We start from the raw sequence: 22,882 nt of genomic DNA on the forward strand, positions 1-22,882 counted from the left end.
AATTTGAATATTCAGTACCATCTGTTTTAACCGCCGCTCTGTATATCCGCCTGTCTGTCCCTCTGCCCCAGTGAGTGACTTGAGTCTGATTCAAGGAACATTTGTTTAATCTAAAGAGGAATTATTTATCCATCAGTGTTGATGCTGTTATGTAAGTACATATGGCAAAGACAAAAAAAGTGCTAAACGTGAGTTTAACCTGCTAATATAAAAATGTTTTATTACATTACTGCAAACAGCACCTGTGACTATGCTTTGGCACCTGCGGTAATGTCTTCTCATTTCTGTCAGTGGTTTCTCTCTGTGAAGCAGCCTCAGGGGGTCACTGTTGAGCAATTCCTGGAACAGCTGTGTCCTTCTGTGAAGTATGTGGTAATGATAAGTTAAATATTAGATACTGACCAGTCAGTGTTGTTTTTGGTAACCATGTTTTTATTGATTGGTGTTCCGGGGAAGGATAGACATGGAAACATTTCATGTGCTATGGTTGGACAGGGTAAGAAACAAAGGCATGAACATGCATACACATGCAGCATACATCTCTATATGTACACATTTAAAACCAGTTAAATGTATATAGATATATAAGGTGTTGTTCCTTTCCTAAACAAATTAGACACCATGATTATTGTATATTAAAGTAAATCTTACTCCTTGTGTTTTTTGTAATATCCAAAAACCCAAAATCCTCTACCTAATCCCTTTGTCTCCTCAAGGTTATTCACAATCTAACAAACAGAGTAAAATAAACTAGTATTTTCTTGTAATCATTTTAGTCAACACAACTTTCAGTTGCATTAATTACACAAATTAAGAGGGGGAACAAGTATTAGATACATATACATGAATTTACATCAGCACACCGGTTGGACAAGTTCTCAAATTCAAATTAGCCCAGTTATTGGTGATCAAAATGTTGTAAGAGTTGGACACTCTTTGTTTGAGACCTCAAAGTTGCAGAATAACTGCTAGTTTGTTTTCGACCATTGTATTTTTGTAAGCTTATGGGTGTCGACCTCTTTTCGTTCTTTAGTGTACTTTTGAGCCAAGAGCTAAGTAACCCTCTTTTGTTTCATTTTGTGTATCGGTTGTTTGTCAGCACCCGTATAGCCTCTTTCTGTTACTTTCTGTACTTCCTTGTGTAAGCGCCCTCTTTGGTTAAACAACTGACTGTAACCAGAACCTTCCAGTTGTCGCAATCCACCTCAGTTCCACTCCCTATTGTATATTAATGCTCTCCAAGACGAGCCGGGTCGTAACACCAGTAAGATTTAAATTACATTTCACAAAAAAAACATATAGTATACCTACAGACTAACTGTTGCTTAGGTTAGAATAATGTGATATTTCCCAAACATTTTAAACTGCAAAAACACAACAAACATTCAAATACATTTCTTCATGTATAGATATAGAAATAAAATAGTCATAGCTGTACCTACATTTGAAAAGAATTGGCAGTAAAGTTTAATATATGACTCATGAAACTGTTATTTTTGGTTAGTTATGTTGCAGCTTGTGATGCTACAGTGATTTTCTGTTAACTGAGTTGATTGCTTTCGATTGGACAGCACTACAAATGTTTTCAAGCAACCGATTTATACATTACAAAAGACTCAAACCACTAGTTTTAAACTTGCTATCAGTTACTAAGAACTTTTGAAGGACTTAACACTAATTCTGTTTCTGAATATGGATTGGTTATGGACAGATGACAGCACATTCAAGTGTTTTATTTTCTGAATGTTGATGTACGGACGGCAACAGAAATATTAGTAAGCAAGTTCCAGGCACAATGTTATGAGTAAGTAGTATGTCCCATTTCTATGCAAGCTGCATACAACAGTAAGCACTTTGTAAGGGCGGCTGCAGTATATACTAACAGTAAAAAGAAAGTATTCGATATGGTACACAGCACATGTGTACCATGGGCTTTTTCACAATTCTTTTCAAGGGGAGAGACTGGGCAACAATGTAAACTTCAATGTAAACTTTAGATTAGTCAACCAATCATTTTTAAAAAGTTAATTATTAATATTTTTTGTGCATTCATAAGATTCATGTAACATGTAAATGCAGGAGTGAATATACAGTATATCGGCTGCCTCAGTTTCTTATCACAAATTGGTAACAAATATTCTGAAGAATGAGTTTGTGCAATAGGCTATACAAGTGTTTCTGTGACCCAGACACACACTGTTTACAACAAGTACTATGAATAACAGAAAACTATATTGAGAAATATAGACAAACCCTACATTGCTTAATGGCTACATTTTGTTTTAATCGTTTCCAAACTGAGGTCAGACTCATGCATTATTTGTTTCCCAGCCTTTTGGCAGCTTTTTCCACCTTCACAAGGCCACCAACAAATAAACATTTGCATAAACTGTGTCCTTATGTGACATTTATACACACTAAATGTAACATAGTTTCATATTTTTTTAAATAATTTTAATACTTTTGAACTAGTTTGAAGTGACTGCTTTGCTCTGCTTAAGTCTTATTTTATATTTACACTAGATGAGAAGAGCCTGAGTAGACTTGCTGAAACGCAACAAATTTTGTTTGCTCAATTGATTTCTGCAAATGATTACTAACAAGGAAAAAAAATTCCATTGCATTAACATTTTTGCTGGCATTAACTTTTTTTTTAAGGAAATAGAACATCTGAGGGATTTTGTTATTTTGCTTTTTTATCATTTTCATGATTGATTGAGCTTATTCTTCCAGATAAATCTTAATCATACATATAGCCTACTAATATGAGAGAGCCATCCTGGTGTTTTTAAGGTTTTGTTAAGAATGTGTCATATAATGGGCTGTGTGTTGTCACTTCCTCTTTTTCCTGTTTCCTGTGAGCCTGAGATTGCAGTAGGAGGCTGGAGCAGACTTGCGTAAATTATTGAGCAATCTGTTTTTGCCTGTGAAATCCACAGCTCGTTCTGTCTATAATAGTGTTTCAGTCTCCAGATTCTACTCCTGCTTGGTAGTTCAGGGTAATGAAGATAAAATGCACATAATAACCCAAAGCTGTGTCCTATTTTTGTGGATGCATACACTGACTTTTGTGAAAAGTCAAGGTAAGACCAAGTACTTTCAGTTATTTGTATGCATTTTTACTTTCCATTTAATTAACTTTTTGTGATGATAAACATGCAAAAAATTTTTAATGTATTTTTGGTATTTTCCTATCCCACAGATTGTACCCTTCAATCATTTTTAGATGGTCCCCTATATGATTCAAATTTTGACATATCTGATCTGGCGGCCAGCTACCCTGGTGGAAAACAAGTCAGAGTGAGCTGCAGTGTCGGCTACAGTGGTTTTTTCCGACTGATCTGTGTCGAGGGAAAATGGCAGCCTAGAGGCAATAAATGTCAACGTAAGATACAATCTTTTACTATTTGCAAAAAAAATGCCATTTGCCATTATGAGTGGTAAACACTTGTACATAATATGCAACATGTAATGCTGGATCAGTTTTCATTCTGTTAAATGGACATAGTGTAATGGTTTGAGTCAGTGCACAATGCCAAAGCAGGCTAAACTTTATTATATGATTATTGTTTATAGTGTGCATTTTAGGTTATAGAAATATGGCTAATCATTATTGAATGGAAGAACCGCTTGCCTCATCACTGCAATTTAGACCTTAACAATATATTTACTCATACTCTCTCTCATTCTTATGTAGCAAAATCATGTGGTCATCCCGGCGATGCCCAGTTTGCAGATTTTCATCTAGAAAAGGGAGAAGACTTTGTCTTTGGGTCAAAAGTTGTATACACCTGCCACAAAGGGTATGCAAGTCTTTATGATCACAAATGTATACTGTTGTTTGGTGTGTTTTTTGGGCTTTGTATTCTAGTATTATACTTTTATCCATGTAGTATACCCTACATAACAAGGAGTGCACTTTAAATTTGGCCCTTAATGAGATATTTCCATTTTCCATTTTCTATTTTATACCTGTTTCAGTTACCAAATGGTCAGTCGCACAAACTACATGCTTTGCATGGCTGAAGGCTGGGATGGGGTTGTTCCTGTTTGTGAAGGTAAGACCTGAAAGTAAGAATCACTGTCATCGGTGCCTGACACACAAGGAGAAATATCACTGTTTTTATTTCTCTGTGTCACCTCTTTTGAAACACTTTTTTCTTACCTGCTTATAGGTTGACGCATTTGAAAGTTTTTTTGATCATTCAATCCATTAAAATTCATCATACTTTTTTTCTTCCAGCGCAACAATGCCCATTGATTCATGTGGACAATAATGTGCAGGTGAATGGAGACCCTGAGGAAGCAACCTTTGGCAATGTAGTTCGATTTAGCTGCAAGTCCAATACTGAAATCCTGTCTGGTGCAACTGAGATCTATTGTGATGAAAATGGAGATTGGAGCGACAAAGCTCCAAAATGCAAAGGTAAAGCAGGATGTCTAAAATGAAAACAGGATGCACAGAAAGGTCTTTCTTTTAGAAAAGAAAGGGGAAGACAGAAACATGTAATTATGTGCTAAAAAAAGGAGACCACTTTTAATCAGCCAGCAACTAAGTAGTAACAAGAACACATAGCCATCGAATAGTCACCACTTAACACCCATTAACCAACAGAATTAATTTCCCACCAAGACCTACCTTGCATTTACACCATAGCTTGATGAACTTATAATAATACTGTAGCAGATAATCAGGGATTTCTACCACACTCAAATGGTCCCTTTCAACAGGTATGGGAATGTGGTCCAAACACAGTTCTGAAGTAAAAGCATGGAAAACAAAGATCAGTAGTAGTAAAATTTATCTCAAACTGAAACTTGATAACTGAATGATCTTCACGGACTTGGAGATGTTACATCTTAATGGACTAGTTCAGCATTTTGGGAAATAGCCATCCCACTTTTCTGGAGTAGATGAACAGATAAATAGCACTCTCATAACTGTCCAATGAATATGGCATTACAGCCAACAGGCGGTTAGCTTAGCTTAGCACAAACACAGGAAACAAGAAGAAACAGCAAGCAGACAAATACATTTTATTAAAATAAATGTTCTCACTGAAATTACCCTGTTTTCCTGAGTTTGTGATATTAAAAAATATCTAATAATATATAAATATAAAATTTTTGCTGTCAATGTTTCCTTGTTTTTACTTGAATGTTTCCAGTGGTCTAATGAGCATAATCTCTTTCTCTCCTTGTAATATTTTTTGTGTTTACTGTTCATTTGCCTTTTCATGAAAAAAAATGTTGTAGTTATATTGATGCTTTTGGGTATTTTTCAACAGCGATACAATGTTCATCGCCCAATATTGAAAATGGATATGTGCCTGGAAATATCCAAGTGTACAAAGAACACGATATCCTGCGTTTTGAGTGCAATGAGAAATTTAAAGCCACTGAAAGCAGACCTTCAAAATGCATAAAACTAGGACCAAAAGCAGAGTGGAGCCCCACACCTGTGTGTGAACGTAAGTATAAACTGAGTAATCAAATTTGTTGGTTATATCACACTAGTGAAAACTGGTGCTTTGTGGATGGATGTGATGGTGCTAGTGTGCCTTGTTACAACAAACTAATAGAAAACATGCTTTGTTTCACAACAAATGCAGCAATAAGATGCAAATTGCCATCAACGCCACTAGGAACCAGGTATGAACCCCCTTACAGAAATGTGTTTTCACCTGGTGACACAGTAAGAGTCATTTGTGGAGAGAAGTATGGGATTTCTAACCATCGAGACACCTCAGCAGTAACTACATGCGATGATGATGGAGAATGGACTCTCAGACCAGTATGCCTAGGTATAAAACTACATGATTCAGGGCCAGAGAAAGATTATGCAATTGTTGTTGTTACTGTGTGTGTGGTTCATTAATCTGTGATGATGATTATTAATATTATCTCAATTTACTTTACATTCACAAGACTTTCTCTTATTTTAGAGGTTATATGCAGCAATCCACGAGATAACCTTGTGTATTACTGGTATGACAATTGGAGGCAACCAACAAAATTGGATGAGACTGTACGTTATACGTGTAGGTCAGGCTACAGGAGTACAGATGGCGCCACACGGGCCACATGCACCAGAGAGGGGTGGAGACCAAATCCACTTTGTCAAGGTACAGTGAAGTTAATGTTGTGTTTATGACATTAATATTAATTTTGTATGTAAGTGAGGAAGGATATTTTATACTTTAATGTCTGTGTTCCACTAAAAAGTCCTAGGAAAAGCTGTTCAACTCAGGAACTAAAAGTCCCTTGTTTCATTACTAATAATCTGTCCTGGTCCCAGGCTATGGAGGATGGATCCTGACAGAATCTGAAATAAATACAGAAATAAATAAATGCTCAATAAATAATTAAACCTCTCCTAAAAATACAGTAAATAAATTAATTTAGGCAGTAATTAAATTATGAGACATAAATTTATATATCTCTTTTAATTAGCTTCGTTATTTATTCACCTTTGTATTAATTACCTTATTTATTTATTTTCTTTTATAATCTTAAACTTTATTTATCAATTACGTCCTTTTTAAATGTATGTATTTATGTTTGCATTTTAATGTTTTTGTCTGTATTATTCTTCCTTTGCATTTTCTATCCTATTTATTTCCCCAATGGTATTTATTTTTGTCTCCTCTTTTTACATTTCTCTATTCATTCCTGCCTCATTATGCAAATGAGGGGGGCTGTTTATCAAGGGGTCAACTTCTCGCCTATTGGTGGACCAGTCAAACGGCAGAGGTCAAGAAGCATTGCTACTTGGCTTCCTACAGTGATAAGTGAATTAAAGTGTTAAGCAGATCTATTTGAAGACAATACTACCAGCCATGTCTTCCTTCCTTTTCATGTGGACGCTCTGACAAGAAAGCGTTTGTGAAAGTGAAAGTTTGCGGCATGCACAGACACAGAACTGCGGTAAATGGAGCCATCGTTTATGGGATGCACAGAGTCAGCTAGAAGTAGCTAAATTTGGAGTGCACACGTATTGGACCTTTTATGATTGATGCAGTTTAAGCAGTTTTAGCATAGCGAGCTGACAGGCAGGGTTACAGAATTATTCCGTGATTCTCTCTCTTTACAAAGACATGTGCAGTCTGAGAGTCTTATCTTAAGAGAGGCTATCAAGTGTTAATTGTATGCGATACAACATTAACGTTAACACAACACATAGAGTATGAAAATAAGATTAACTGGAGTGATATTTACAGGAAGTATAAAACATGTTACATGTGTCCATTAAAAGTAAAACAATAAATGTCTTTAATTTTGGTTTACTGGAAAAACATTAAATAAATAATTCCTGACAATGACAACACATTTGAGTTCAATATAAATCTGACTACATAGAAAATTTAAATTCCGCTATAAGACAAATATCGTTCCTTAGGCTACATACTGTACAGTATTTGTGAATAGCTACATCCTGGAGTTCATTGTCATAGGCTGGTAACAGATGGGTTACCAATTTTTTTTAGGTACAGCAAATTCAGAATAAAGAGCAGTGGCACAGGGGCTGATAATGTGCAATTAATAAAACAATTTACATTTCAACAAATACAACTTTTTGCTCATGTATTAAACTTAAAATGCTGGGTACCTATAAGTTAAAGTGCTGGTAAACAGAGCTGAACAGTTGACAATGAACAATGACATTCTCTGGCAGCTTTTGAATTCATGATCATGCTATTCTTAATTGTGATGTGTCACAAAAATTATATACTAATTTAAATAAAAACAAATGATTTTGTCCTCCCTTTAGGGCCCCTGTCCACCAAAGCGTTTTTTACCAACTAGTGATAGGAAAAGTCACTCTTTTGACAGACTCCAGTCACCAAATCTTGTTCATTAAAATGAGGTAATGTTTTTGTCATTGTGTCATTTCGTTCATTTTAACTAGGCTGGTTATTGCTGTGCTGCAACCCTCTAGTGGAAAATTAAAAAAAAAAAAGAGCTTGACACACTAGATGAATAAAACACACTCTTATTTAAATTTAACAAATTTAATAATAATCTCAAACACTACAGGTTGTTCTTCAGTCATGAGCGGTGAAACAAAAGCCCAGCTCTGTTGGTAAATAAAAAGTAAAAGTTACGTTGAGTTCACTGGCGGACCCGGATCAACTGTTAGCTGTAAACAAACCACAAGGCTACAACGCTAACGTTGCTATGTGGCTGTGTTTTAATGTTTTAATGACTGGGTCCGTTTGTTTTGGAGAGGAGACGACCTCTGTGGTAACTCAGCTCCCGGTAGAACCCTGTTAGGGCTCTGAAGTGGCGCGGACCCAGAATAACTCTGTTGACTGTAAACACTAGCAGGACTAAAGTTACGGTACGGCTGTGTTAAAACTATGGCACAACATCACTGCGCTGTAATAATGTTATGCTTTGTTAAACGTCACAAAATTATCAAAATAGATATATGCCAGTCCAGTGACTGTTACCTGACAACCGACTTGCCTCTCATTCCCAGGTGCTGGCAGTAAGTCAGCCTGCCGAGTGAAGACGAGGATCCATAAGAGTGGTGAACCACAGTTGAGAGTCGTGAACAAATCAATACTGTTTCCTGTGCTGATGCTGTGACATACAAGATTAGGTCAAATGAACAAAGCGTTCTTTGAATGACACAACACTGACTAAACAACTGACAACGCCAGCTGCTGTTCTGAAAACCCAAGTTGAAGTGCTACCGGGCATTTTTTTGAGGCGCAGCGTTTTTTCCGGCTGTTTTGTTTGTTTGCTGTTTTAAATGTTAAAGTAGTAGGCATACTAGACAGACAGTTGTACATAATCTTGAATGTTTCCACTTCTTATCCTGTAGTTACACCATAATATTAGGGGTGTGGGTTGTATTAAAAATATCTACACAACTATCCAAGTTGGATCAGTGTTGGAAACCCACCTTAAAAAAAGTTATTAGCAAGCATGCAAGAGCCTAGCTAATAAGGAGAGCTATGTTAACGTTAGATCACAGCTAGGTTGTTGAGCTAAGCACACTGTACATAGCTGGAAGTCAATATCAACTGTCATTCTGTTACCTCCGCCCGGGCACAGTTAAGCATACCGGCACGCAGCGATCACACTGGTCAAACGAACTGGACTTTTGGGGTTAAAAGTGCTTGGGCACAGTATGGATCGCCTAGTGTGAGTACACCCTTACACTCACTGCTGATTATGTCACTGCATCTCCTGACACAAGACCATGGGTAAATTTTCAGCCTGAATGGACGTTTTGTTGAAACAGAGCCGCTAATAATAGCTAAGCAACAAGTGGCTCCGTGTCCGAGCATTTATCGTAAAAATAATCAAATACGAGTGCAGTCCAGATTTAACTGCGGCTAGCTGACCATGAGGTTCTCACAAACAACAGCTCACTTTCCCGCAGTTGTGTTCATATGTGTCGCTAACTGAAAACACTGGAGGTCAGAGGGTCCACACGAAAAAGAAGGAACACATGGCTGGTGGTATTGTCCTCAATGAGAGCTGCTAAACACCTCAGTCCACTAAAGGAAGCCATCTCCTGTGACTATGTCAGGCTCAAGCTTGTTGATGTGTGCATGTGGAGTCGACCTCTGCCGTCTGACTGGTCCATTAATATGCTAGAAGTTGACCCCTTGAGACAGGGTTCCCCTTAATTTGCATAATAACATAGAAATGCATAGAGAAATGTTAAAAGGGGAGACAGAAATAAATACCATTTAGGAAATAAATAGGGTAGAAAATGCAAAGGAAGAATAAAACAGACAAAAATATTAAAAACCACACATAAAAAAATACATTTTAAAAAAGAAATTAATAAATAAAATTGGAGATTACAAAGGACAATAAATAAATAAGGTAATTAATACAAAGGTGAATAAATAAAAAAGTTAATTAAAAGAGATCTATACATTTGCCTTGTATACTTTAATTAATGCATACATTTATTTATTTACTGTATTTTTGGGCATTTAATGGGATGTTTATTTATTTATTGAGCATTGCATTTGCTAATATCAAGTTATGCTGCAGTGTCTGCAAATAATACCAATATTTCACATTGCCTGATATTCCACTCCCCTGAACTACAAAGCTATGTCACGTTCACTCCCATAAACACTCGTACCTAATGACATAAATACATCATAGTGATCACATTCAAAAATCAGCGACATCAGCTGCCATAAATATCAAACATTTAATGGCCTTTTTATCACTGCAGGATGTTCTCCAGGCAACAAAGTAATCTTTTAAGGAACTTAAAAGCTTTAAATTTAAATTATTGATGTCTAAAAAATGTAAAGTTGACCACATGTAGTAGACTAATACTACAAAAGGAGCGAGATAAAACGAGACAATTAGAGCACAAGTGAAATGAAACAAACTAGTGAGCAGATTTATTCAGCAGGTGTGTGGCTATTTTAGCCATTTTATTCTCTGTGTCTACCTTGTAGTAATTCTACTACCACCGCTCTCAGTCACATGCTTTGAATCTCTTGATGTCTTTGCTTACAAGTTCATACCCTCCATATCATCAACTTATGCCTGTGCTTGTATGTACCAACCATAGACTGTGGTACTAACTAGTGGGAAATAAATGTGTAGAGTTGTGTATAATTGCATTTTGTTTTTCAGAAATAACATGCAGCCGACTGGAGATTGCAAATGCAATTCTCAACGATGACAGGCAGATATACAAAAACTATGAAAAGGTCAATTATGTCTGCGAGAAAGGTTATCGGGGAAGTCCAACTCGAACCTGTCGGGAAAATAGTTGGACAGGTGATTCAAAATGTACAGGTAAGGAAGTAAAGAACAACATTTAAAATGCAGTTCAGACTGTATGATGTGATCAGACTGTAATGTGAAAAACATTCTTTGCCAAAGCTCAAAGCCATGACGCTAACCCTTTATTGCTACTTTGATTAAATCATAGATACACTGAAATAATAGGCTATAATACTCCCTCTGTGTCCATTAGACACGATATCAAGATGTATGAATCATTTCGATGCTAATGCATGTATAAACAATATGTAATAACCGCAGCTGTATTTTCTTATATCTAATCAAGTGTAAGATGCAATCATTTGTTCTCTGTGTATAGAATACAGTTTTGAAGGTAGAAAGATCATGTTGAACAAAATCAAATTTTCTTTATACATATAAACTACTCGTAGTGGGCTGATTCCATACTAAGACACTTCATGTTGAGTTTGTCCTTCAATTTGTCACCCATCTGTACATAAATAACCACAAAGGGACTATTCTAACCAGTGAATACTTTTGATATTTTGAAACATCTTGCTAATCTTATTTTTAGCATAAGTCAAAATTGGAATGCGGGACTGACTCCGGGTGCTTCCTCCCACTGTCCAAAGACATGCAGGCTAGGTTAATTGGTGACCCTAAATTGTCCTTAGGTGTGAGCGTGACTGGTTGTTTGTCTATGTGTGGTCCTGAGATGGACTGGTGACCTGTCCAGGGTGTACCCCGCCTTTTGCCCCAGCTGGGATTGGCTCCAACCCTCCGCGACCCTGTATGCAGGATAAGCAGTTGACGATGGATGGATCCTTTACCAGCTCTGATGTGAAAACTAAATACTGTTTCCAACTGCCAATCAGTGTACAGAGTAACTGTATTTCTTTGTCTTTTTTTTCAGCAATAACATGCGATAGAAAAACTTACCCGACTGCAGACATTGAGGGAAACGTTAAGCCCGAATACAGGTACAATGACCAGGTCGAATATATCTGCAAGAATGGTTTAAAGGGACGTTTTACTCTAACCTGTTCGGAAAATGGCTGGACCGGGTCTCCAGAGTGTGCAAGTAAGAAAATACAGTACACAATACAGTTACAAGGACAAATGTTGTCTCTTCCATCCCTTTGTAAATTGTTATTTTTCACACTAACACAACAATTAAAGATATTTTAACAGGCTTGCCCACTATTTCAGAATATCAAATTGATACAAATTTAAAACTGATATTAATCTGTTTTTAATGCTTAAGTAGACACTCTTTAACCTTGATGACTTGATGGATTGGTGGGGACAGCAGCTCCATGCCTCATTTCCATCTTTCCTACCTGTCTTGAAAAAAATAACTTCACATTTTACATTTTTAAAGGTTATATTTTGAGAGTTTTGTTTAATGTTTCTTATGAATATTCTCAGAAAATGTAGAAACATAGAACCACATATGTGTTGTTGAACAGTCTCTGTACCTACAATCAAGATGGTCTGGTTGAAAATGATAAATTAAGCTCATGAGGCAGCCGTGAAGATATACAACTGTCTTTTTGTATAGGCAACACAAATATCAAATTCCTTGGCAATCTATCCAACAAGGTTTTTAATATTTCAGCCTGGACCAAAGTGGTGGGCCAACAGACAGACCAACCTCCTAGTTCTCTGCAATCTGTTGATTATTGCCGTCTAAATATAACTTCTTTCTCTGTTTTTCATTGATACCACAGAATGCGAAAAGGCTAATGTTGAACATGGATTTGTACTTGGCCCATTTAATGACACGGTGTACTACTCCTGTGATAAAGGTTATAAGCTTTTCACCAAAGGCTGGTGGAGTGAAGCCACATGTATTGACGGTTTTTGGTCTGGATTTCAACGATGCATTGGTAATTCATCTTTAATGTCTTAAATGTCTGGTTATAACCAGCATGAAGCAAACTGGCCACAGAGGCTTGTAGATGTAGAAAATTAACTTCAAGCTGACAGACAACTTAAACCTGTACATCATTTTAACTAGAAAATGAAATGTGGTTTTGAAGTATAGTCAGTATAATCAGTATTTTCTGAAATAGATGTCAATCCCGCCCACTTCCACACTATAAATTGGCAGTGAATGCCATTATTCCTCATGGGAAGCAAAACTCAGTATGACTGCAATCACAGCATATTTTACAATAGGCTATATGAACAAATTACGTGTTAGTTTGAATTCATTAAAACTAGATATTTAGGAAAAAGGTAACATCCCTGATGCAGGCTGGTTTTGGTACTTTTTGCTAATATCATATGTATTTGCAGCAATATCCAATCCTAACTGTTTCTAATTGTATCCACTCTAGATGAAAAAAATTGTGGAGAAATTCCTGTTATTCCTAATAGTGAAGTGCCACTTCAAGACAATGATTACCGAGATGGCGAACACTTCCAGATTAAATGTAAGGAAGGATACCGTGATCAGGATTTCTTAACATGTCACAATGGAATTTGGCAGTCAGAACAACCACTCGAAACAATCTGTGCACGTGAGTCATCTTTAGTATTATATGATCAGATTTAAGTATAAAAAGATTACATGGTGTAACCTAATACTATATGTTTTACCCGTGTTCTCTTGCAGCTTATGCCAGTCATTGCAATCCCCCACCTAAAGTTCAGAATGCAGTTGTTGTGACTTCCTATCAGAAGAATTTCTTGTCTAACTCTGAAGTAACTTATAAGTGTCATGGGAAGTATACAATGGAGGGGGAGGATACGATTCGATGCATAGACGGGAAATGGGAGACGAAGAAATTTAACTGTACAGGTACGCACATCCAAAAGCATTTTGCAAAGTCACACCAATAGATAGATTGCTGTTCTATTTCTGTGTGCATGAATTATGTCTTTTACATTTTATTTTTTTTTCATTTATCAGGCTTTTATTAAAAGTGACATAATAAACGCAAAGTGATAAATACATCAGACATGGCAGAATTTAAAATGTTATCTAAAAATGATGTGGTCAATCTTCACCTGTGTGGCAAAAGATGATAACTACGGAAGTAAATATATATATTATGTAAGTACTGATAGTGGAGACAGCAACTCCAATCTATCTACGCACAAAACTAATTTATATATATATATATATATATTCATAACATTCATAAAATAATATAATGTGGTCGGTGTATTTTTTTTGTAACTATTTTACTTGTACACCAAGATGAATGATAATTGCTTAATTATTTTAATACAGTTCAATCAATCAGTCAGTCTCAAATCGAAAGGTGAATTCTCCATCCAGTGACCTGAAACTAAACAGTACACACACACAGTTCCTAAAGGACATCAACTGGCCACAGAATGTAGGTTTTTTTTGTTTTACTGCTTGTTGTCAGCTGCCCAATAATCACACGTTGCGTTCACGGCCGCGGTGGCTTGGTACACCGTACGGTCGGTCGCTCAGCTCTGCGAGGGGATTGCACGGAGGTCTGTCCGCTTTGAAGAAAACTCTTGCAGTGATAGACATTTCACCCTGGCTCGGTTCCTTGTTTGATGTCCTCTGTGTTACTGCTCGCGTAACTAACCCACGTGGCTGGCCTCCGACTCGTCGTCGTTGGGAGGAGTGAGGTAAATGTTAATTCGAACCGAAATAAAGCTTTAATGCTAGAACACACAATTTCTCTACTCTCATCACTTCCAAAAAGCACAATCATAGATTCCTCTTTAACACTGATAATCTCTTAGTAAATCCTACTCCTCCCTCTGATGTTGGAGTTGGTATCTTCTTTTAAGTCTCGCCTGAAAACGTATTTATTCAAGAAAGCGTTTTCTGATTTTATCTGATTGGCTAGCCTTTTAATTATTTTATTTACATTTTAATTTGCATGTTATATCTTACTTATTTGGTGTCTTTTTAACTGTTATGATTTTAATTGTTCTTTGTTTTCTGTGAAAGCACTTTGTACTCAATAAGTGCTCTACAAATAAAGTTATTATTACTATTATTATTGTAAAATAATTTTTAAGCATTTGCTAAAAGTAAAAGTAATTGTTAATATTCCATAACAGTTAGAATAGTTACCAGTTAAAAACATTTCCTAGGGTTCATAGCAATTGGGAAGAACATCTTAAATACCTCCAGGAGAATACTGATTGTTAGACGTTCTTAAAATTAAAAGAACATGGTATAAATTAAGCACATGGAGAGGCAGTTACCAATGGCATGTAATACTTATTTTGTCCTCTGGGGAGGGACCCTGAATTCAAACATAAATTAAATGCAGGAATGTAACTGTGTATTGATGAAGATTAAGAGCACAGCAAAATTAACATATTTATGGTTTCTTCTTTTCAACCTAAAGTTCCTAAACAAGAACATGGTAATCATTTATTCAAAATTGGTGAGGGCCACAAATAACTTTTAAAGATTATTTAACTAAAGAGATTAATAAGGCAAGTTTAGAGACAGCCTTCTTTGTCCACACAAAGTAATTTGAGGTAGTGTCCTTCCTCTGGTGTTTCGATTTCCTTATCAGTTTCACATAGCCGTGAAAAGGGAGAGGTCATGTTAAGAGTCCGTGTTAATGGCTCTTTGGTGGGGTAGAGAATCAGGACTGAAGAAAGGTGTTCTTTGATGTCTGAGGTAATTTGAAAAGGGGAACATCGTTACTATGGTTACCCTGCCCTTTTGATCTTGTGAAGTGTCTGTGAGAGTTTCATGATCCCTGTCCAAAAAGGTCCTGGCAGCCTGGTTCAGGATAAGGTTAGTCTCTGGACAAGGTTAATATTTTAACAGTCATGTATAGTCTGTTATATCAACTTCACAGGAGGTGGTAGGTCTTATCGTCAAAACTTCCCAAACAGCATTTGGAGCGGAGCAAACCTTTCACCCCTCCTTTGGAGTACTTAGGGCCTGGAGTCACCCCCCGCTTTCTTTCAGGGAGAGACAAAGAGAGCTATGCTGGATTCTTTCCTTTTGGCATAAAATAATTAAACCAACACTGGCTGGTTCACTACAACAGCTACAGTATATGCTTTTGTAGCTGCAGTGCCTTAAAAATGATAGAAAATATTAAATAACTGGATGATTTGATCCGAGTTGTGTTAACATTTAATGTTTTGTCATAAACTTCAGCTCCTGCCCCCCAACATGTCTGTGCAAGTCCTTAGCACACACACATGCACACGCACACACACACATTATCTGTTTTGCTTCCATGTCTTCTTTTACTCTAATGGAAAGAACATAACATCATTTGATAATATCTGTTTTATTCTTTCCAGAAATCACGTGTAAAGTTACCGACTCAATGCCCCCTCATCTCAATGTAACTGGACTACCACAAAACAAAATAATGAAGATTGGACATAAATTACACTTTGACTGTGATGGTCAATATGGACTGGTCGGGTCTGAAGAAATTGAATGTTTACAAACTGGACAGTGGAATGCCCCTTTTCCAACTTGTGCTGGTATGTTCACTTTTATTGAAGGTTAATCCCACCTATGTTGATTTTACATCCCTTAGTTTATGTTTTTAAGAAAACTTGAATATTAATTCTCACAAAATATAGTAAAGGTTAATGAGGATTAGTTTAGTTAAAAAGGCGAAATTTATACCTGGATATCGTCATGGAGCACCATCAAGCAGGGCTGGGCAGTATATCGGTATAACAAACAATACCGATATAATTTCAAAAGAGACATAAAATTACACAAGTTTAGAGACAGCATTCTTTGTCCACACAAAGTAATTTGAGGTAGTGTCCTTCCTCTGGTGTTTCGATTTTCTTATCAGTTTCACATAGCCGTGAAAAGGGAGAGGTCATGTTAAGAGTCCGTGTTAATGGCTCTTTGGTGGGGTAGAGAATCAGGACTGAAGAAAGGTGTTCTTTGATGTCTGAGGTAATTTGAAAAGGGGAACATCGTTACTATGGTTACCCTGCCCTTTTGATCTTGTGAAGTGTCTGTGAGAGTTTCATGATCCCTGTCCAAAAAGGTCCTGGCAGCCAGGTTCAGTATAAGGTTAGTCTCTGGACAAGGTTAATATTTTAACAGTCATGTATAGTCTGTTATATCAACTTCACAGGAGGTGGTAGGTCTTATCGTCAAAACTTCCCAAACAGCATTTGGAGCGGAGCAAACCTTTCACCCCTCCTTTGGAGTACTTAGGGCCTGGAGTCACCCCCCGCTTTCTTTCAGGGAGAGACAAAGAGAGCTATGCTGGATTCTTTCCTTTTGGCATAAAATAATTAAACCAACACTGGCTGGTTCACTACAACAGCTACAGTATATGCTTTTGTAGCTGCAGTGCCTTAAAAATGATAGAAAATATTAAATAACTGGATGATTTGATCTGAGTTGTGTTAACATTTAATGTTTTGTCATAAACTTCAGCTCCTGCCCCCCAACATGTCTGTGCAAGTCCTTAGCACACACACATGCACACGCACACACACACACATTATCTGTTTTGCTTCCATGTCTTCTTTTACTCTAATGGAAAGAACATAACATCATTTGATAATATCTGTTTTATTCTTTCCAGAAATCACGTGTAATGTTACTGACTTAATGCCCTCTCATCTCAATGTAACTGGACTACCACAAAACAAAATAATGAAGATTGGACATAAATTACACTTTGACTGTGATGGTCAATATGGACTGGTCGGGTCTGAAGAAATTGAATGTTTACAAACTGGACAGTGGAATGCCCCTTTTCCAACTTGTGCTGGTATGTTCACTTTCAATGAAAGCACGGTACAGGTAGGCTAAAGCGACAGTGAACACAATAGTGCAGATGTAATTCGCTAGTTGCCAGGTTGTATGTATTTTCTTTGCGCTGTTATTTTTTACAGCTGTTTAAGTTATTCTTAGTCCTTCTTAGTGTTTCATGTTTTATAAAAATTACTCTAACTTAAGACATTTTCTCTGGTATTAACATTAATTCAACTTTATCATAAAGACACCTCTCTAAAAGATACCCGAACAAGACCTGAACATTTTAACCTCCATGAAGTTAATTTTATTGCAGAGCTGTTGTATTGGACTGCATTAGTTTAAGCTAGGTGTACCTAATAAACAGGCAGTGTAAATACAGACTTACGACTTTTTTTATTTATAAATTAGCCATTTGCTTTTATTTTTGTGGTTGCTTACATTTATATTTTAAACTTTAAAGGCGATAAAACATGTGATCACTCACTGAAAATGTCAACTATTATCTCTTTCAGAACCCTGCACTCTGGACAAAAATGCCATGAAAAGTAATCATATTTGGTTCAAAAGAACTATTCCGCAATATTTAATCCATAATGAAGAAATCGAGTTCAAGTGTATCAGAGGATCAAGTCATGATGGAGCAGTGATGATGCGTCAGAGGTGTGTTAATGGTGTGCTGGCCCTGCCCACTTGCCGTAAAGAGGTTAAGTGACCGACCTGAGATGGCTGGACAAACATGTAAATGATTAGCAAGACAATTAATAACATAGAGTTATGAGCTGATCTCCTGTGTCTGCATCAGTGCTGCCAACTGTGACAGTTTTAATAAAACATACATGTTCTCTCAGTGTGTTTTCTTCTTCTACAATCAGATACATATTTTATGAGAGAAGACATTAAGACAAATTTCCACATTAAGCATTTGGTTAGGTAGATCAAACACTTATTTCTATGTATTGGTCAGGTCTGCAATGCTGTGAAAATTAAGTAGTTGCCTTTTGAGGATTTATTTTTTTATGTATTGAATAAAACATACATTTTTAAATACATAGGGATGAGGTATTCAGTATTGCAGGCAATACATATATAGTATTCTTTACATACCGGAAAGCACATTTAATTATAGTACTGTACTACAGTTAGGTGACATCAACAGCAACTTGTTACTTTTCATATTAAGATTTTATATATATATATATAATGTTTTCAAACATTTTAGATATTTTATGAGCCTCAAGAGATTATCATCGGCATATCATTAGGGATTGCAGATAAAAGGTACTAATATGCATATGCACCATGGGTTGAGAATTAAAAGCTTCACCAACAGGTGACCGCTACAGTAAATACTTCTGTAGCTGTAGTGCCTTCAAAAATTAGAAAATAACTCTACAATATTGGAACTGTAATTATATATTTAGTTTTTAAACTAATAATAATAATTCTTAATATTTACAGAGCATTTTTCAAAAAACATGTTAGAAAGTGCTTTCACACGTGCAAAGACAATAAAACACATAAAACAGATAACAAGATACATCAATAAAACAAGAAAACACTTACGTGTTTAAAGAAAAGAAAAAATAAATAAAATCATCTATAATCAGGAAAGGCTCTCCTATAAAAGTTTAAGAAGGGACTTAAAAGAGTTCACTGACTTTGTTGGCCTGGGGTGCGTTTCCCAAAAGCATTGTTGCTACGGTAGCAACTTCCGTGGTTGGAACTATGAAGTTGTGATGCAACCATTTCCCAAACCCTTAGTTTGAACTATGGAAGTAACTACGTTGGTACCTTACATGGTACGAATCATCGTTAAGCCATGCAGGTGTTACCCAAAACCATATTTTACGAATGTTTGCAAGCACTGTCATTAAATTGCATAGTTTTAACTTTAGCTCCTGATCTGTGGTTAGAAGCTCAGTTCATGGTGACTATGTCATAGATAGCAGGAGATGCAGTCTGAGGAGTCAGTCAGGAGGTGGTTGTAATGTGAGTAAGCAAAGAATGTTCAATATTTTCTCAAAGATTACCCATCTGTTCACAATTTCTTAATTTAATGCATGAGTCACCCCAAGGTAAAAGGACAAAATAGAACATGAAAAAAACAAGACTTTGAATATTCTCTTCATGTGTATGTGTGTATATTTCTAGGCCTATGAAGAAGATAGGTGTTCTCTAGTCTTCATTACAAACATATATAAAGAGAGAACATAAAAGTACTGTAATGAATCAATCCCTGAGGTTTTCCATTGCCATTATGTCAAAGATAATAGAGATGTCACAAAATTCTAACCTATTTCTGTCTCAATAGATTCTACAAGCCAACCCACATTTCCCACTGAGCTATTCTCAAGACTTTGCAGATGCTGTCGGCTTTTCATTAGTGTTAAAGTGTTGAAAAGAAGATGCTTCAGATTATACCTACTTCACTAAATGTTTTGTAATTGCTAATAGTTCGTCATTTTTCTTCTAAAATGTTGCTATTGCAAAATTTATAGGAAGGCCCTCCGTAATGCCAGAGCAGCGTACTACTCGTCATTAATAGAGGAAAATAGGAACAATCCCAGTCTCTATTAAGCCATGTATTCCCATAGCTCTCAGTAGTTACGACTTCATGAGCTTCTTTAATGATAAAATTCTAACTATTAGAAACAAAATTCACCAAGACCTGCCCTCAACTGGCACCGACTTATCTCTAAACTCAGGAACCTTAGAAACAGCTGTAGAACCAGATATATGTTTAAACTGTTTTGCCTAACGACCTCCTTATTGCATCAGACAAAGGACTTGTCTCTGTACTGGTTTTATTAGATCTTAGTGCTGCATTTGATACCATTGACCATCAGATCCTATTGCAGAGACTGGAACATTTCATTGGCATTAAAGGAACCGCTCTAAGCTGGTTTAAGTCCTATTTATATGGACATGTCGTTTAAGTCTCACATTAAGCAAATTTCAAGGACCGCCTTTTTTCACCTACGTAATATTGCGAAAATTAGGAACATCCGGTCTAAAAATGATGCAGAAAAACTAGTCCATGCATTTGTTACTTCTAGGCTGGATTACTGCAATTCCTTATTATCAGGCTGCTTGAAAAAGACCATTAAGACTCTTCAGCTGATCCAGAATGCTGCAGCACGAATCCAGAATAGAATTTAAAATCATTGTTCTTACCTACAAAGCTCTTAATGGTCAGGCACCATCTTATCTTAAAGAGCTCATAGTACCTTACTACCCCACCAGAGCACTGTGCTCCCAGAATGCAGGGTTACTTGTGGTTCCTAGAGTCTCCAAAAGTAGACTAGGAGCCAGAGCGTCCAGCTATCAAGCTCCTCTCCTGTGGAATCAGGTTCCAGTTTGGGTTCAGGAGGCAGACACCATCTCCACATTTAAGAGTAGGCTTAAGACTTTTCTCTTTGATAAAGCTTATAGTTAGGTCTGGCTCAGGTGAGTCCTGAACCATCCCTTAGTTATGCTGCTATAGGCCTAGACTGCCGGGGGATTTCCTATGATGCACTGAGCTCCTCTCTCCTCTACTTTCTCTCCCTCTGTATGCAACCTCATCCCATTATTGCATGTTACTAACACAACTTCTCCCCTTTCCGGTAGTCTTGTGCTTTCTCGTCCCTCTCCTCTCTCCTCCTATCACTTCCTGCAGGTATTTCTGGGTCTGAAACTGTGGAGTCTGGATCTGTGGCTGCGGGTCACCTGCTGCCCCCGTGTTCCTGCTCGACACCCTCTGCTGCAACAACTGTTGTTACTAGTCCTATTATTATTATTGTATATGTTATTATAATCATTAACATTACGATTGTTACAATAGACATTCAACTGTGAGATTTACCACTTTAACTGGGAAGCTGGTTATACATACCGGCGTGTGGATGAATGTTTTAGTAGGAAATTGTATATGAAACGTTTAACTAAAGCATTAGTTAATACTAAACAGACAGTGATTACTAGGGAATAACAGGGAGGAATTAAAACAAAACAAAAAGAGGAAATTAGGGAACTCTTCAAGATTACTTTCTTATGGTTCTCTAGTTTTCAAACATCACAGGATAACAACAGGGTCATTACTACTAAACTAAGAGGCAAATTCCACTACTAACTTTGCAAGGATTATTATTAAAACAGAACAAACACAGTTTATAATGAAACATTTGTTGGTTCAAGAAAAACAGGGTTTGTTAGTGTCCCCCCTTTTGCATTCCTTGCTTATCACATTTGCACATTGGCTAAAGAGAGAAGGGAGCGGTGTTTTATGGCTCAGCCGTGGGAAAAGGAGTCAGGTTGAGGTTGGACGGGTGGTACTTTTGATGTCCGGAGGTGACCTGTGGAGAGAGAGAGGTCGGACAGCCCCTTTTGCTGTCCTGCTAAAAGTCTCTAGTGACACCTTTACAGCTAGAGGGGTTCACTAAGGCTCTTTGAATACACAATCCTTAAGCGATGCATTGTCTGATTGAGTCTCTGCCGATCCGTACCAAACACCAGGCGATGTCTCTGGTTTTTGTGTGTCAAAAGGCCAACTCCAGCGGTGGAAAACTCCCCCTCCCCCCTTTTGGCATTATCTGACCTCACCTCCCTTTTGAGGTGAGAGGCTGGTTGGTCCCACTACAATTAACACATAATTTATTTAACATGGAATTTTTTAAATCATGTCCAAAAATGTGTTTTGACCAAAGATTTAGAACAAGACCATGACTCAGCTAACTTCCAAATGTCAGGCAGATTTTTCTATATTTAGAGGCATCAGTTCAACTTTGGTACTTGAAACTGTAGTGTTGTGGTTAATTTGATTCCATAAACTAGGCTCAACTAGCTAATCTACACAACAATAACGTTTGTAGGACAAAATATTTAATAAGCCTCCTGTTCATTTTTAACACAATGATATCTATTTTGTGGACAAAGTAAACCATGTATTTCAAGGTTTTTAAAGTTAATACTTGGTTTCTGGTTAAAATTAGAATCACGTCAGGGTAAGTTAGGTAAGAATAGGGGTTTGGCATGTGCTGTAGGACCTTAGAATGAATGTAGGTCAAAATAATCAGGAGTGTTGCCAGGAAGTTTCCTGGGATGGCCACCCCTAAAATCTGATTAGCCGCTCCAGGTGCCACCCCATTATCTTAAACTATGATTGGCTCTCTGCCTGGTCAGAGATTGGACCTTCGTTTAAACCAACTTTTTGATGAGTAATTTTTAATGTACATTGTTTTTCATTATATGTAACCTACTTTTTAAGGTACATGGTCTATTAAAATAATATTGTACTATTATGTATGAATCATTATAAACAGTTTTGCTCGCTCAGTACCATTTTATCTAGTTGCTTTATTTACAATGGACTTTGCACTGTAGTATCAATACTTTTCAAGCTACATTGAATTTGGTAATCAAACTGGACAGAAACTATTTAATCATCAGCATACA

The 22,882-nt window shown here is 36.8% G+C and overlaps 1 protein-coding gene across 1 annotated transcript in view; it reads left to right on the top strand.

Annotated features, from left to right (window-relative positions):
• Window positions 1–2,911: 2,911 nt before the first annotated feature.
• LOC119901337 (complement factor H-like) overlaps window positions 2,912–22,882 on the top strand; it is a 29,019-nt gene continuing 9,048 nt past the window's right edge. The window contains exons 1-16 of the mRNA XM_038716967.1: window positions 2,912–3,083; window positions 3,203–3,385; window positions 3,698–3,803; window positions 3,982–4,058; window positions 4,244–4,426; window positions 5,289–5,471; window positions 5,613–5,804; window positions 5,946–6,125; window positions 10,624–10,788; window positions 11,651–11,818; window positions 12,468–12,626; window positions 13,080–13,262; window positions 13,358–13,543; window positions 16,009–16,197; window positions 17,274–17,462; window positions 17,962–18,157. Coding sequence (XP_038572895.1) covers window positions 3,014–3,083; window positions 3,203–3,385; window positions 3,698–3,803; window positions 3,982–4,058; window positions 4,244–4,426; window positions 5,289–5,471; window positions 5,613–5,804; window positions 5,946–6,125; window positions 10,624–10,788; window positions 11,651–11,818; window positions 12,468–12,626; window positions 13,080–13,262; window positions 13,358–13,543; window positions 16,009–16,197; window positions 17,274–17,462; window positions 17,962–18,157 — 2,609 coding nt within the window. The 5' untranslated portion in view covers window positions 2,912–3,013. The remainder of the gene's footprint in view (window positions 3,084–3,202; window positions 3,386–3,697; window positions 3,804–3,981; window positions 4,059–4,243; window positions 4,427–5,288; window positions 5,472–5,612; window positions 5,805–5,945; window positions 6,126–10,623; window positions 10,789–11,650; window positions 11,819–12,467; window positions 12,627–13,079; window positions 13,263–13,357; window positions 13,544–16,008; window positions 16,198–17,273; window positions 17,463–17,961; window positions 18,158–22,882) is intronic.

The sequence above is a fragment of the Micropterus salmoides genome, unplaced genomic scaffold (genome assembly GCF_014851395.1).
Source record: "Micropterus salmoides isolate LMB-PRFRI ecotype aquatic unplaced genomic scaffold, ASM1485139v1 Ms_hic_scaffold_13, whole genome shotgun sequence".
Lineage (NCBI taxonomy): Eukaryota > Metazoa > Chordata > Actinopteri > Centrarchiformes > Centrarchidae > Micropterus > Micropterus salmoides.